Below are 14,518 nucleotides of genomic sequence, written 5' to 3'. Positions count from 1 at the left end.
GCCTAATCTGCATTTCAGTGGGGCTGCCGCGCGAGGATGCAAAGCGTAATCTCGGAGGAATATACCCTCTCCAGAAGTATAGGGAGTAAAGAAATCCCCCCTCAGCCAGCCTCCAGCTTCTACCATCCCATGTGCACTCTCAGGCCAGATTGTTGTAGTCGATATGATGGCCAAAGGATAATATTGCGGGTTTAGTTTTTTTTTACTGGCTTCTATCTTTTTGCCTTGCAAATCTCTTGTCAAATGGAGATAGTATCTTCCTCTTGATCTTCAATGCTTCTACTCTGATGGTTGTTTTCATTGCTTGTTTTATTGTCCCGTGTGTTTCTTGTACACGACACAACATGCACTGTTTTGAACCAGAGGGAAAATCTCTACCAGGTCGAATTTAACGACCGGCACTGGACAGCCTTAGTCACTCACGACCACAGTGACTAAGGCTAGAAGGAATCTGAAGGGGGAAGTCTGAGGAGTATACTTTCCTCTGTCAGTTACTATTTTACGACACCTCTCACAGAAATAAAGAGAAAGGGAGCGAGTGAAAGAGAGAGACGTAGAGAGAATGGCCCTTTACAGGGCTATAAATGAACTTTTTTTTCATCACTATACTAGTAGATGTTAAATCTTACTAGCCACACAAATACTCACCACTCTCAGTTTAAGTGGCTAGTAAGCTTTCTTTTCTACAAGCCAAACTCAGTTTTCACCAGCATTTGACAGGTTGGCCGGTGTTAATTTAGAGCCCTGGCCCTTTATATAAATAGCTGAAGATGGTACTACTACTGACCAAAACAGTGGAGACTGGGGCGTTCTCAGAAAGACACCTTTTCTGCACATGTTATTTTTGCCTGCAGTTGCATGGAGGATGGTGGGAAGATATAATATATAATCATAATCAATAAATGAACAGCACCAAAGATGGTCTCCCCATCTCCCAGTGAGGTTTACACGTTTTATCTCTTCCCCTTTTCAGTCCTTTTGAAATCTGAAATGACTTTTCTTTGAACAGTGACGACAAACTTTTGGACATGACTGAAATAGAGAACTTTTGATATGACCACAACACAATACATTTTGATGAGGCTTTCATTGTGAATGTGAAAAGTGAAGTGAAAGCCCACCCAGGAAACTCCCATTCTCATTGTGACACAGCACTCCACATCACAGAATTCACTGCACACAACAAAACTGCATTTATGCCTTACCCGTGCAAGGGGACAAGGCCCCAAACATTGTCCCAAGGGAGGAGTGCAATACCATGCTCAGGTCACCTCAGTCATGGAGGAGGATGGGGGAGAGCACTAAAACTACTCCCCCACCAACCTGGCGGTTTTGGGGATTGAACCGACAAGTCTAACACTAACTGCTTACCAATGACTCCATGCCATTGTGACTTTGTACAGACATATATGTTTCGACATGGTACCCACCAACATGTGTTTGGTTTTGACTAACTTTTGTGATGAGATCCTATATTGAGACACCAAAAAATAACTCACCAACCTGACATTCATCTCTATCAAACGGCTATTCATTCTGATCAGGACTGCAACTACGACAAAGGCAGTGGCAGTTTTACCCACTTGGGGGCCCTAAGTGAAATAATAGACATGGGGCCCTCTTAGATGATTGTTGTTGTTGCGGGTGCTTGTGGAGGCCATGATTGCTGGGGCCCTAGGTGAGGCAATCGCCCAGTCTGCCAATTAGTAAAACCGGCTCTGGGGTGAATTTCTCAAAACCAAAGTTGCTTACTACATTAGCTACTTTGTTATTTTCAATGCATTTTCCCATTGGCAACTACCGAAGTTGCTAACAGGCTAACATCTTCTCTTTTGAGAAACTCGCCCCTGGTCAAAGGACAGTTGTATGACCAAAGTGATAACACGAGTACGGATGGGAGCCCTGTGTGATGGGCTGCCTGTCCTTGTCCTCCTCATGCCAGTGTGGTGGAGAGGGATGAACGGTTGTTTCAGGGTCAAATCCCTGGCTTGAGGTTGTGGGGCAAACTAAACGAGCAGCTGGATGAGTGGGGTTTGGGAGAGGAGCGGAGTGGAGCGGCGAGGCGATTTCCCCCTCGGATGACTGAGCAGTGGCGTGCGCCAGAGACCATGCAGGGCACAAGCAGTCCGAGATAAAGCCCCTCGGCACGGCATCAGCACTTTCGGCTTTTGTTATGGGCCCAGCTGAACCCCCATCCACCTAAAACACAACACACCAGTCCAGCAGACAGGGAGACATACTAACTAGGCACATGCACTTTCAGAATTAGGGGGAGAGAGGGAGAGAGGGAGAGAGAGAGAGAGAGAGAGAGAGAGAGAGAGAGAGAGAGAGAGAGAGAGAGAGAGTGTGTGAGAGAGAGGATATCACACTTCATAAAATGTTCCATGGTCAAATGCCCCAAGGCTATGTGTACGCACGCATGTATGCAATGTGGAGCACATGGGATGCACAGGTCAACATGAAGACACACATGTAGCTTGGAACAGAACAAATGTCGTCATGCAACACATGCACAACACATACTATGCAGCATCCGCCCTTTTTCATGTTCACATTCTAACTGCACATTCTCACACACACATCCGCCATTATTCATGTTCACACTCTCTAAACATACATTCTCTCTCTCTCTCTCTCTCTCTCTCTCTCTCTCTCTCTCTCTCTCTCTCTCTCTCTCTCTCTCTCTCTCTCTCTCTCTCTCTCTCTCTCTCTCTCTCTCTCTCTCTCTCACACACACACACACACACACACACTTGAACTCCATCACAATAGAAAGGAAAGACCAGAATGGAGTGTTCTTGATGCTTCACTGCTTATGAACAAACTGAAATTCTGCCTTGATTACTCCGTAGTATGACTGATAAACGTTTATGAAGCTCCTATTCCTCTATGGCTACAGTGACATAATCGCATTGCTCCTGTTGCATGTGTACTGATGACTTCAGCAGAACTCTTAGTTTGACACGATAGCAAAGCCAGGAAGAAGTGATCCTGCATGAACTGAAGGCAGTCTTAAAAGCCTGTGGCAGTGGAAACTTACTCTGGCAGCCCCACCATCGCACAGAAGCACTGCACCCAACCAATCACAAAGCCAGGGAACTGTGGTTCTCATGTTCCAGAGGAACTGCTGAAACGTTGCTGCTGCCCTGGCAGGGGGGGTTGGGTTGTTGGGGGGGTAAGAATGAACCAAGGGGGCTAGGGGAGGAACAAAGGAGAGCATGGAAGGATGGGAGATGCAGCAGCAGAGTGGTGCTGCATGCGACATGTTACAGTACATGGTGGTGGTGGTGGGGGTGGTGGGGGGGGGCACTTGTACAGGTCCCTGGGTGCTGATGCTGGCTCCTCTTGTCACATCACATCACTTGCATATACACAGTAACTGACACGAAGCAAGGCAAGATCTGAGCTGAGACGAGCAAAGCGCTGTTGTCCTCCATGACCGAGGTCGGTCGGTCTCTCAGGGAGCCAGGTGCGGTCTGTACTTCAACCGAGGACAAAATGTACAGTTTTGGTTACGATTGATGGCTCTTCCAGTAGTGAGGTCTGGTCTTCTATAGGAGATGGGAGGCGGTCTGGGCTGGAGCAAGAGGGGAGGGATGAGGATGAGGACAGGGAGGAGGGAGGGAGGAGAGAGAGAGGAGAGAGAGGAGGAGGAGGGGAAGGGAAGAGGCAGAGGATTTGGACAATGCATCCTGCTCTGAATGATCACCAGATGTTGCTCGCTTCTCATTTCCTGCCACGGTCTTTGGGCTCGTACGGCACGGCACGGTCATGCCAATGCCACGGCATCCATGATGCCACTGAAGCCAGTTTCAACACCTTTCAACAGGTTCATCACTGCTGGTGCCATGTTTTAGTCTTTGCAGTCAACTCCTTTTCGGCCCCAGCTGAAAACATACACAGTGCACAGACAGAGTGCACAGACACAGTGCACGGTGTAAACTGAGAGCTATATATAAACTAGTGTGGTGAGTGTCTTTAAAAGCTGAGCCTATTTATTTGTGCCCATGTGTGTGTGTAGTCATTTATGCTTGTCTTCAAAGGCTCTAGTCTCTTCTCTCTGAGTATGCCACGCCCTACCCTGGGCTCTGCCAACTACCAAAAGTCTCGCGAGCAGAGATGTTATTTTTTCCCCAATGCACCCATTCCCCACCCCCCTCTCTCTCTCACCTCAAAATGCCGGTTCTGGAATCTCCCCGGTCTCTCTACACTGTCATCTCAGAGCCACAGCTCGTCCCACTGTGGCCATGACTCCTACAAGAAGCAAGAAGGGCTGGGCCTGAGCCCTGCCTGGTGCAATGGCTGCTTTGGTTTGGGGTTAGGCTTTGGCCATTTTTTTCTGGGTTAGGCCAGGAAGAAAGGCTATAGAACAGAGTAGGCTACTCTGGAGAGCTACAGATCTTTCTCGGGGAGGAGGGCTGTGTGGTTAGGTTACAGTGATTTTTTTCCATGCATCTGATGTCCAATTAGAGAAAAGAATGCTACTACAAGCATTTCTGCCATGGCTCTCAGTCTCAACACAAAATATTATGCAACAGTGGATGTCATTCCACACTGAAAGAACAAGAGACAACTAGACTGCAATTCCCAAAGTGGAGAAAGTTGATGCATGGATGTGCCAAGTTTTGTGATCACCAAAGCAAATATGTGCTGAATCTCAGCAGGCTGAGCTAAAGAAGCAAAAGCTTTGTGTGCTAATTTTTCGCTTTTTCGTGTGCTGCAACCTACGTGCACCAACTAAATGATGCGCAGTGCACTGGCTGCCGTCTTGTATCGAAATGTTTCTTCATGTTCTGTAGAGCGTGGGAAAGAGGAACAAACATAAGCAAAAAATCATGATGCAAAGGTGCTGGGCATCAGCTTAATGAAGTGTGGAAACATCAGGAAGAAGAGGTTAGTTACCTAAAGGTAAATACCTCAAAATATGTAGGAAAGATGACTGTAGAGTATTTTTGACTTAAACATCTGTAAGATGCAGACATGTAACAAACAATGTGAATTTATTGCAATGGAAAAGCAGTGTTAGCTTAAAGGATACCTTCAGTCAATTTCAACATGCTGTTGTAATGCTCACACTACCCTGGACTTTTTTTTTTTCTTCATTCTTTTCCGAGATCCTGGTCAATGTAATGGGGGTAGCGCTTTGTTTACATTTCAAAAAAACATTTTTATTTATTCCCAAAAATATCCAAAAGGTTATACAACATCAGCAGACAACTAGCAAACAGCGGTACCTTTTGGGAAAATATTTGGAGTAGGCCTATGTTAATTTTTTTAAAAATGTAAACAAACGCTGCCCCCATTAGAATAGCTCATATCTCGGAAAGGGCTGAGCCGAAAAATGTGGCATCAACGGGTACTGACAAGATAAGTGTAGCGTGAGCAATACAACAGCATATTGAAATTGACTGAAGTGGTCCTTTAAAGTCGCCAAATTTGGAAAGCATTTTGTGAACACAAATTACTGCATATGACAAATAACTCAGCACAGGGACACTGTATTTAGCATATTAGCTTTATTACGTTAAAAAAGTTTCCCACCTTTAGCAACAAAATGCTCCAACAATTCTTGCACAGAGGACCATTTCTAAAAAAAAGTTCAACAGTTGAATCCTGAAAGCCCTGGCAGGGTCAAGGCAGGGTTATCCTGGCGTGAATAGGCATTGTGAAATAAATAAATACATGTGCACACACACACACAAACTTTAAAACGAATAGTCACGTGAAGTGCTATCACCAATGTCCATAACGCAATCTCAATGACCGGCACACATTCCACACATTTCATCACATATTCCCTTCCAGTGTGACGAGTTAGAACAAGGCAATTTACCTGTAATCCTTCATGTTTTGAGAAATTGCATGTTTGCCCTGCGCATATTTTTACAACAGAGAAAAAGCTAGTATAGACCAACCATGTGCCTGTTGTGTTTTTGGCCATTGTAGATGTATAGGTTTCATTTGTCCTTAGAAGGAGGCCTGCGTGTTCCGCCCTTACAGGCATGTCACACACAAAAATGAATTGACAGGCGCATCAGGAGGCGCCTGGCTTACTAAAGAGGTTCAGTCCAATGGACTGCTCCCCTGGGACTGTGGGGAGCAGACTGGTGCAACGCTGTGTATTGGCCCACTCGCTCAGGACTCCCAGTGCTCCCGTCCGCTGCCCAGTCCTCGGAGGCCAGGGAGAGTGTCGTGTTCTCCCCCGTCAGGTGGTGGAGGTGATGGGGTGGGGGCGAGGGGCTGCCAATTCCGTGGGTGGTCAGGGGTGGAAGAGGGATTCCCACGCTCTGAGATAAGTTCCTCATGTCAATACCACGCTCCAGGCTGGACAACCTGGTCTTCAGACGAGTCACCTCAGACTCCTGCAATAGAATAAAAAGCCAAAAAAAAGATGTGAATGCTTGCTGGTCAAATGCCAGGGATGTCAGACAATACTGTACTGTAGGTGGCACATGGCTCCATGGAAACAAGGCAAATGAGCATCTGTGTTCAAGGAACAGTCCACATTTTTTGGGGAAATGTACTCATTTTACACTTCCCTCACATGTTAAATAATCGAGGTGTACCTTGTTACTGTTCTTCCAGCCGTTCTCTGATTCGTGTGATATTACTTCTAAATTGGAGCGAATGGGACCAGTTGGGAACGTTCAGTTTATAGCACCACCCAGTTCAACAATAATGCAATGCAAAGATGTAATATCTGGAGACACTGACGAAGGCAACAGCCGAAACGTTTGTCTACACTTCTGCTGCTATGTAATAAATAAAAAAATAAAAAGAGGAAAAGAAGAACCCGAGTGCGATCCACTTTCTCACCCTCAAAGATGTAATATCACCAGACTCAGGAGAAAGATAAAGCTATTTAAATGGAGGGGAGGTGTAAAATGAGCATATTTCCAAATATGGCAGACTGTTCCTTTGCACAAGCTCCAGACAATAAAGGAACCACAATAATCAGCACCCTCAGCTTCACACCCCCCATTGGCTGCTGCGACTTCAATCATATGAACAGACTTAACTGGATGAACAGAAGCCTTTCATATGGAGCAGTGGCCATGCTTCCTGCTGCTGCGGCTTAATTACAGTGCCCACAGTTTGAATGGATGTTTTGGGCAGACATAGACAGACGACCCAAGGTCTTCTAAAGTGCAACATAAAGGTTAGCAAGATGGCAAGCGGCAAAAACGACATGTTTAGTTACGCAAGTTTATGTTTACTGGTAAATTAATTCAAATAGTAGTTAGAATATGAGGTTGTCCTAAAGAAATGTTTGAACTTGCTACTGCTCGTCGAAGAAACTCTACTTGTTAAATTGGCAATTTCCGACTTTAGACTATAAAAAGTTTTGGTTTAAATGTTCAAGCTATTTGGGTGATATACATTTTCCTAAATTATGTGTAAGATGTGTCTTAAGAAAAAAGAACAAATAAGAAAAAAGAAAGAATAAGGCTTCATTTTTGCAGTGCTTGCCTCATCAGGGTTATTTACTGAAACTTAATTCCTTATTGTGTTGCACAGAAGTCGGCTTGATACACAGCTGACAGCCCTATTGGACCACCATTGGACTTTATATGTTTTGGGGTGAAGTGCATAAATCCATGTGATTATTCAGTTTTGATGCATTTAGAGAGAATATTAAATCTATTGTGTAGTCGTGAAAATAATGAGAAGTTGTGTCCCAACTTTTGGCCTGCACTGTATATACTGGATATACATATCTTGATGGTGTAATGATGCATCTCACAAAAGTGCTGCTTTGACTGCACTGTGCAGGTGGAACTTCAGGTCAGTTCATCTTATGCTTTCCCTGAGCCTGCAGGGCAGAGCAGACTGTAATCGCTAATACACATTTTCCTTCAAAAAGTAATCCTGACATCCTGATTCTCTTAAGTGGATGGTCATAGCAAAAGACTGCATAGGCATGAATTAACTGGAGGACCTTTAGAGAAGGCTGGTATGAATGCTTGCCAGCTGTTCAGTGAGTAAACATTACTTGAAAAAAGCAAACAATGTAATTGTGGTCAACGTTGGCAAGGGATAAAATAGGCGGCAGCACATTCCTTCCAGCCTGAAGCTATAAAATAAGTTGTTTACAATGTAAACAGTGTGATTATAGTATGTGCAGCTTACTTAGTCTTAAGACCAGCCCTGTTCATCATTGCTGTTGTAACACCATGACATTGAACTATGACTTCTGAAAACGTACAAGGAATTAGAGGGAAATGATTTGGAAGATTTCAGGCTTCTGTCATAGCTGTGGTTCTTCTGACAACCTTTGTTATAAATCACGTATTAATCCGGAAAAGTAGCAGTGACAGCTCCACAACACAGCACATTTTCTTGTACTGGACTGGGTGTCTGTGCCAAATGTTTGGTGGCTTGAAGAACTTTTATGGCCCAGTTTTGCTCAGTAATGGTCAACGGCCCCACGCTTCCTCTGCCAAAAGAGGCTCAGTGAACCGTAAAGAAAGACATGGTGATGTGTGAAGGCGGCACAGAGGCTGATGCTAGTCCCTGACGAGGTCTGTTTGTCTCTGTGTTGGCTGCAGATACACGTTGGTTAGCGTTAGCAGATAAATGTTTTATCCTAGGTACAGCCTAGCAACCGCTCACTGAAATGCATTTGCTTTTCTCCCACAACAGGCCGAAACAATCACTTTTGTCTAACTTTTCAGACAGTGCAAGCTAGAAAAAAAAAAATTGAAGGTTGCAGTGATGGTAAACAGGTTTTTTTTTTTTTTTTTCAATTCAAGTTTTTATTGTATTTTTCCATGGATCAAATCACCATAACTTTTACATATCACTCAAGTAGGGCAGCTATGGCCAAAAGAAGAACAGAGAGACAATATTCCACAATAAAAAAACAGGTTTCTTGTTGTGATTATTTGCAATGTTAGAGCTTGCCTTGTTTGCAAGATCGCCGTTAATACCACCTTTGCACCCTGCCATACCATGCAATTTGATATGTTAGACGTAGTACGCATGGGTGTTATTTTAGGTGTGGATGGTAGGGACATGTCCATACCATTTTTGAGATGAACCTAGCTTGTCCCCGCCACTTTATTACACAAATCACACAAATATATCACACAGATATAATGCAAAATATTACAAATCTAATACAAAATATCTGAACAATTTGCCATTGTAATGTCCCCACCACTTTCCAAGTCAAACCTACACCTTTGGTAGTACGGTAGAGAGAAATACTTTATTCACCCAAAGTAAATTCTTGAGGTCATGGGATGGTGACATGTCTGGGCCTACTGTGTGATGGGAGTGCTCTGATACCAACAAGCCTGGCTCTCACGTGGAGTGACAAAGAATACATTTGATTAGACTGGCAACTGTAGCCTCAAAGCTCTGCAAGCATTTGGTTTGACCTACTCGAGTTGTCAACCCATTTCTCAGAGGGAGATGCAAAGGGCACAGATTCATGAAATGCCTCCAAATGCTACAGTCGATAAGATCACCTTCACTCACCTGCTAACGGAAGTGGTGCAACTTCGCTTTAAACATCAGGGCCACTTGGAAAAAACCCAACGGAAACGCCCCATCGAGCTGTTTGGAAATGCTCAAAATTGACTGGTTACTGATCTGAATTGAATTTAAAATGTTGTGGATAGTTTGCACGGCCAGACTACATTTGAGAAGCAAAACGTTATGCAATATGACTCAGAAATAGCAACTGAGTAACAGTTAGTATGGGTGAGCGTTTGATACCCCAGAAGCCCGGTTTTGAATCCGGGAGGGCCAACTCTCCTTTCCTCTCACTATACCAGTGCAGGGCTTGACATTGGCACCTGCCAACCAGCCAAATGATGGAAAAACTTGGCTGTGGCTATTAAGAATTTCAGTATCACTAGCCAGTTTGTCAGGTAGTTTATTCTTGGTCATGACACACAATAGACTATTTTGTTATTATGCTGTTTAAGCATCATGCACTTGGTTTGTATTTGTCTGATTTACTTTTATATCAGAAACTATGTTAAGGGTGTGCGTTTCCTATAGCATTTCTTCTGAGCTTAAACATAGGCTATTATGGTAGAAAAGAAGATAACTGGGACCAAACGTGTGGCTAGACAGGTTGACTACGTAAAGCCACTAGCCATGTTGACTGGTGAGCAAGAAACTCAGTGTGAAGTCCACAAACACATCCTTAATCATCATAAGCCTGCCAATGCCCCCTTGACCTCAGCATAAACATGCCAACACAATTAAAAATTAGAATGGACCAATGCCCTGATTTGCAACAGAGTGCCCCCCTCTCAGTTGTCCCCTTCTCAACGCAGCCCCAAAGGCTCCCTAACGCCCCCTGAGGGGCTGGTAGAGCTCCCTTTGAGAAAACTAATCTACACCCTCCCCAGTTCCTTCCCACACACCTTGAGCAGCAGGGCCTCGCTGGTGTTATGCAGGACGTGCTCGCGGGCGTGCAGCTCGGCCAGCAGGGCGGTGGCGTTGCGCTGGGCCTCGTCCAGCAGGGTGCGCGTCTGCTGCAGCTCCACGCTCAGGTGCTCCTGCGAGCTGCGCACCGTGCTGGTCACACACTCCGACGCCCTCATCATCTCCGCCTGGCTCTCCTGCAGCGCCGCCAGCTGATCAACACAAACACACACAGTTTTAATAACACAGTTTTTAACAGGAAATGAGCGGGAAGAGAGACAGGGAAGGTTCAGCAAATGACCCGGTAATCGTATCCAGGTTGCCGGCGTAGTAACCCAGTGCCCTCCCGTTAGGCCATGGTAGGGCCAAACACACAGTTTTTGATTCAACATTACGAGTGATTCATTTAGGAACCAAATCTTCTGAATATTCAGAGCAATATTGAGACCTGTACCGATAAGCATGCCCACACACACATACACACGCATTTATGTGTATTAATGTGTAGTGTCTAGTGTTTAAAACAAATCGACAAATTCTTGTCAAATTCTGCACGATTTCTAAGCATTGATATAAAAAGGGGAAAGAAAAAGACAACACCCACAGTTGTCTTGTTTTGACGAAAGCATGAATGCCAAGTACCCCCCCATCGAAAAGGGTTTGAGTGACTGTTACAGCAGACAACTCTCCTTTACGAGGCCGCTTAAGTGAAGCTGCATTGAAGCACAAATCTCAACTGACTGATGTCACACTGATTTGCTCATATTCCAGACAGCGAGAAATCAAATTGAAAAGGTAACCGATAGCGTGTGTGTGTGTGTGTGTGTGTGTGTGTGTGTGTGTGTGTGTGTGTGTGTGTGTGTGCGTGCGTGCGCGCATGCGTGCGTGGTGGGGGGAAGGGTCCTTATTTAGTGCATTGTACGACTCAAATTACACTCCATCATGCCCCCGATATGTGAGCCACAGCAAAATAAAGTTGGTTACAGTGACGGTTAAGTGACTGTCAAAATGCTGCTACTTGTTTATGCGTCTTTTTGGAAGTGCTTGCGGAAAGTGAGGAGAGGCAATTACGGCTTGTTTCGGGTTCCCCATACTCTCAATAACAGGCCATAAAAGTGTCCCTCTCCCCCATCCACAATGTATCTTCGCTACATGTCCTTCCCTTCATCTGTCCTACAATACCCTCAATAAAACTGTGCCCACTTCCATCCATATTAAGTGCCATACATTCATGATAGAGGAAACTCTGTGAAGTGCCCGATACAAAAAGGGGAAGCTAACTGCCTGTGATGGTTTGATGGCCTGTGGGACTGAGCTACAGTGTGAGAAATGTGAGTCCTTTCCAAAACAGGCGTAACTGTTAATGCACTCTAGTACTAAGCAGGTAACTAAGCGGTTACTAAACAGTTGGCTGTCTATCACCAGAGTACTGTATATAAATATCACAAGTGAGATATAGTCTGGGGACCAGACTATACAATTTGCCATGGTGATTTATTTGGAGGTTATGAATGTATAATTTGAGCTCGAGTAATACGCATAGTCTTTGTTTCCACCCCTCGCCGCTCTCGGGTTGGCTCCCTACCTCAGGATAGCTCTTTGGTATGCTGTCTTTCAAATCAGAATGATCTTGCAAAGCAGCATGGGATTTTCAAGGCTAACTAAACTGTTGGTGTACACAAGGTTTACTAGTGTTATATGACCGAACTCATTGTTACAGGCTACACTACATTGTTAAAGAGCTCTAAGGCTAACGGTTGTATAATTTGTAGTAATTGACTAATTGAGTCTTTATGAAGGTTATCTGAAAACAACTGACATCTGAGGTTTTGTCAGTACCTCCAAAGTTTACTGTTTACTGTACCTCCAAAGCAGGGCTTGAAAACGAAATTATTTTTCCGTTCCGAACGGTTCAGGTAGGCCTTTATTTAACGTTTTCGTTCCTGAATTCGTTCCGCCACCAAAATTTCGTTCCTGAACCGGTTCGGAACGCAAAATATTGTTCGTTCTTATCGTTCCCGGAAGTGTTTTGCGGGCCTATCAAGTTTATTTTTATGGACTGTATCTTATACCTAGAATAGGCGTACCCATTAGTATTTGCCCTTGATTTACACAGTAGCTACTCTATCCCCAAAAATAATAGGCAAAATCACAGACGGCATCCAAAAACATTCAGATCTCACATTCTGGATACGTGCTAAACTCCTTACCTGGCAGTAAGTTTTATCCATATGGAGATCTTACGCTATAATTCCTAACCCTGCATGGTGTAGATATGGTGTAGCTGTTCTGTTGCTGACAAATAACTCCAATTTCCTGTTTAACTCTACAGCGCAAACACTTCAATGTATGCTTCAGGGTATGCTTTTGTGAAATTGTATAAAATATATGGAGAACGAAATAAACCGTTATTAACCGGTTTTGTGGATTTCAGAATAACGTTTCTATTTAGGAACAGTTGAAGACCATTTCGTTTTCGTTTCTGTTTCTGCTCCTCATAAAATTGCGTAAAATTCCGTTCGTTCCTGTTTTCGGTTTTCGTTCCTTGAACCGTTTCGAAGCCCTGCTTCAAATAGAGTACACAGTTTTGGCCTTGCTCTCCTTTCATACTTAATTAATTTCCTGTCACTGGCACCTCCAAGGGATACGAAGACACTGTCCACGTTTGTGTGGGCTTGTGATAAATGGGTTTGGGATGACAAATGCCCTGTCCTGCCTGGCCTGTCTGTGTGTGTACCTCTGTCTGGTTTTAAAACATCAGGTATCGAAAAGAAGTATAAAAAAATGTACAGGTATCCAAAACCAAGGCATCGAAATTAGCACTGTATTGAAAAAAAAAGAACACACCACCTTTATCTAGTAATGAAAGAATAAAACATTAATTTTCAATCGTATGCACACTCAAACGTAAGGATAGTTGTTGCTGTCGTTGGGTCTGAGTCCAAAAAAGTAATAAAATGGTGTATAAAAGACTGAACTCTCTAGCTTGTTCTCTTTGTCTAACATTTTGAATGGAATATTTTCCACCCTATCAAATTGAAGCACGAACTCTAACGAAATCTTAGGTCACTAGCATTAGCAATTCCACTTAAATAAAAAGTTTTTTGGGTTGTTTTGGGTTGTTTGGGTCTGTGACAAATGGCTGTCCCCTCTTCCCTCCCAAAGGAACTTGCACCAGATTCTGGGCCCTACACAGTATGAACAACCAGCTTAAATGGATCCCTTTATATGATATTAATATTTTTTTAAAAACAACAGACTGCCCACCTCCCATGCCTGGGGCCCTGGTTACTCAGTTACAGTTCCCACAACCCCATTTTAACTCCCCTTCCCTGTGACAAATGGGTGTACAATGATCCCCCTTATTACCTCCGCCAAGGAGGTAATGTTTTCGGTCGCGTTGGTTTGTCTGTCTGTTTGTTGGTTTGTTTGTTTGTCTGTCTGTTTGTCAGCAGCATAACTCAAAAACTAATCAACAGATTTGGATGAAACTTTGTGGAGTTGTTGATAATGACCCAAGGAACAAGTGAATTCTGGTGGTGATGCGGATCACGAACCGGAACCAGGACTTTTTCAAAGATTCTTCACCATTGCTGGCCTATATATCTAGACGACCCTAGTGACCAGAAATTGAATTGCGGAGACTCCACAAAAATAAGGCAGAAAGACTTGGGTATAACATAGTCAAATGTTCTATCAAGCAACTTCCTTGGTGGAGGTCTGCGCTCTCTGAGTGCTTCTAGTTCTGTCTTGTTTTGTCTTATCTCTAGATGAAGGGCAACAACTATCCTTGAGTTTGAGCACACCTACTATTGAAAATCAATATTTCAACTTGCGTTAGCAGTACAACTCCATAGTGTTTTACGGTGGTGTGGGTTTGTGATAAATGGATGCCCCATTCCCCCAGTCCCGTCTTATTTGCAGTGTACCTCTGTTTGGTCTGCGTCTCTCTGTGACAACCCCCCCATATGTGGGGCCCTGGTGACTCTGTATCACTTTCAACGCCTCTGCCTCTGCCTCATGTTGTCTGTACCTCTGTCTGGTGCTGTGTCTTCAGCACCTCCAGCTCCAGGGCGAGTCTGCTGACGGCCTCCTTCAGCCTCCTCTCCACCTGGGCTGCCTGCTCCGACGAGAT

The 14,518-nt window shown here is 44.3% G+C and overlaps 1 protein-coding gene across 4 annotated transcripts in view; it reads right to left on the bottom strand.

Annotated features, from left to right (window-relative positions):
* Positions 1-5,497: 5,497 nt before the first annotated feature.
* The window catches only part of LOC134451257 (coiled-coil domain-containing protein 18-like), a 73,577-nt gene continuing 64,556 nt past the window's right edge, over positions 5,498-14,518 (bottom strand). For all 4 annotated transcript variants that reach the window (XM_063201579.1, XM_063201576.1, XM_063201577.1 and 1 more), the window contains 3 exons: positions 14,417-14,518; positions 10,383-10,595; positions 5,498-6,362 (listed from right to left, as the gene is read on the bottom strand). The exon at positions 14,417-14,518 is cut by the window's right edge and continues 36 nt beyond it. In XM_063201579.1, the coding sequence (XP_063057649.1) occupies positions 6,054-6,362; positions 10,383-10,595; positions 14,417-14,518 (624 nt within the window). In that variant the 3' untranslated portion in view covers positions 5,498-6,053. The remainder of the gene's footprint in view (positions 6,363-10,382; positions 10,596-14,416) is intronic.

Source organism: Engraulis encrasicolus, chromosome 6 (genome assembly GCF_034702125.1).
Source record: "Engraulis encrasicolus isolate BLACKSEA-1 chromosome 6, IST_EnEncr_1.0, whole genome shotgun sequence".
In the NCBI taxonomy this organism is placed as follows: domain Eukaryota; kingdom Metazoa; phylum Chordata; class Actinopteri; order Clupeiformes; family Engraulidae; genus Engraulis; species Engraulis encrasicolus.
This window is presented reverse-complemented; position numbering and strand designations above follow the sequence as displayed.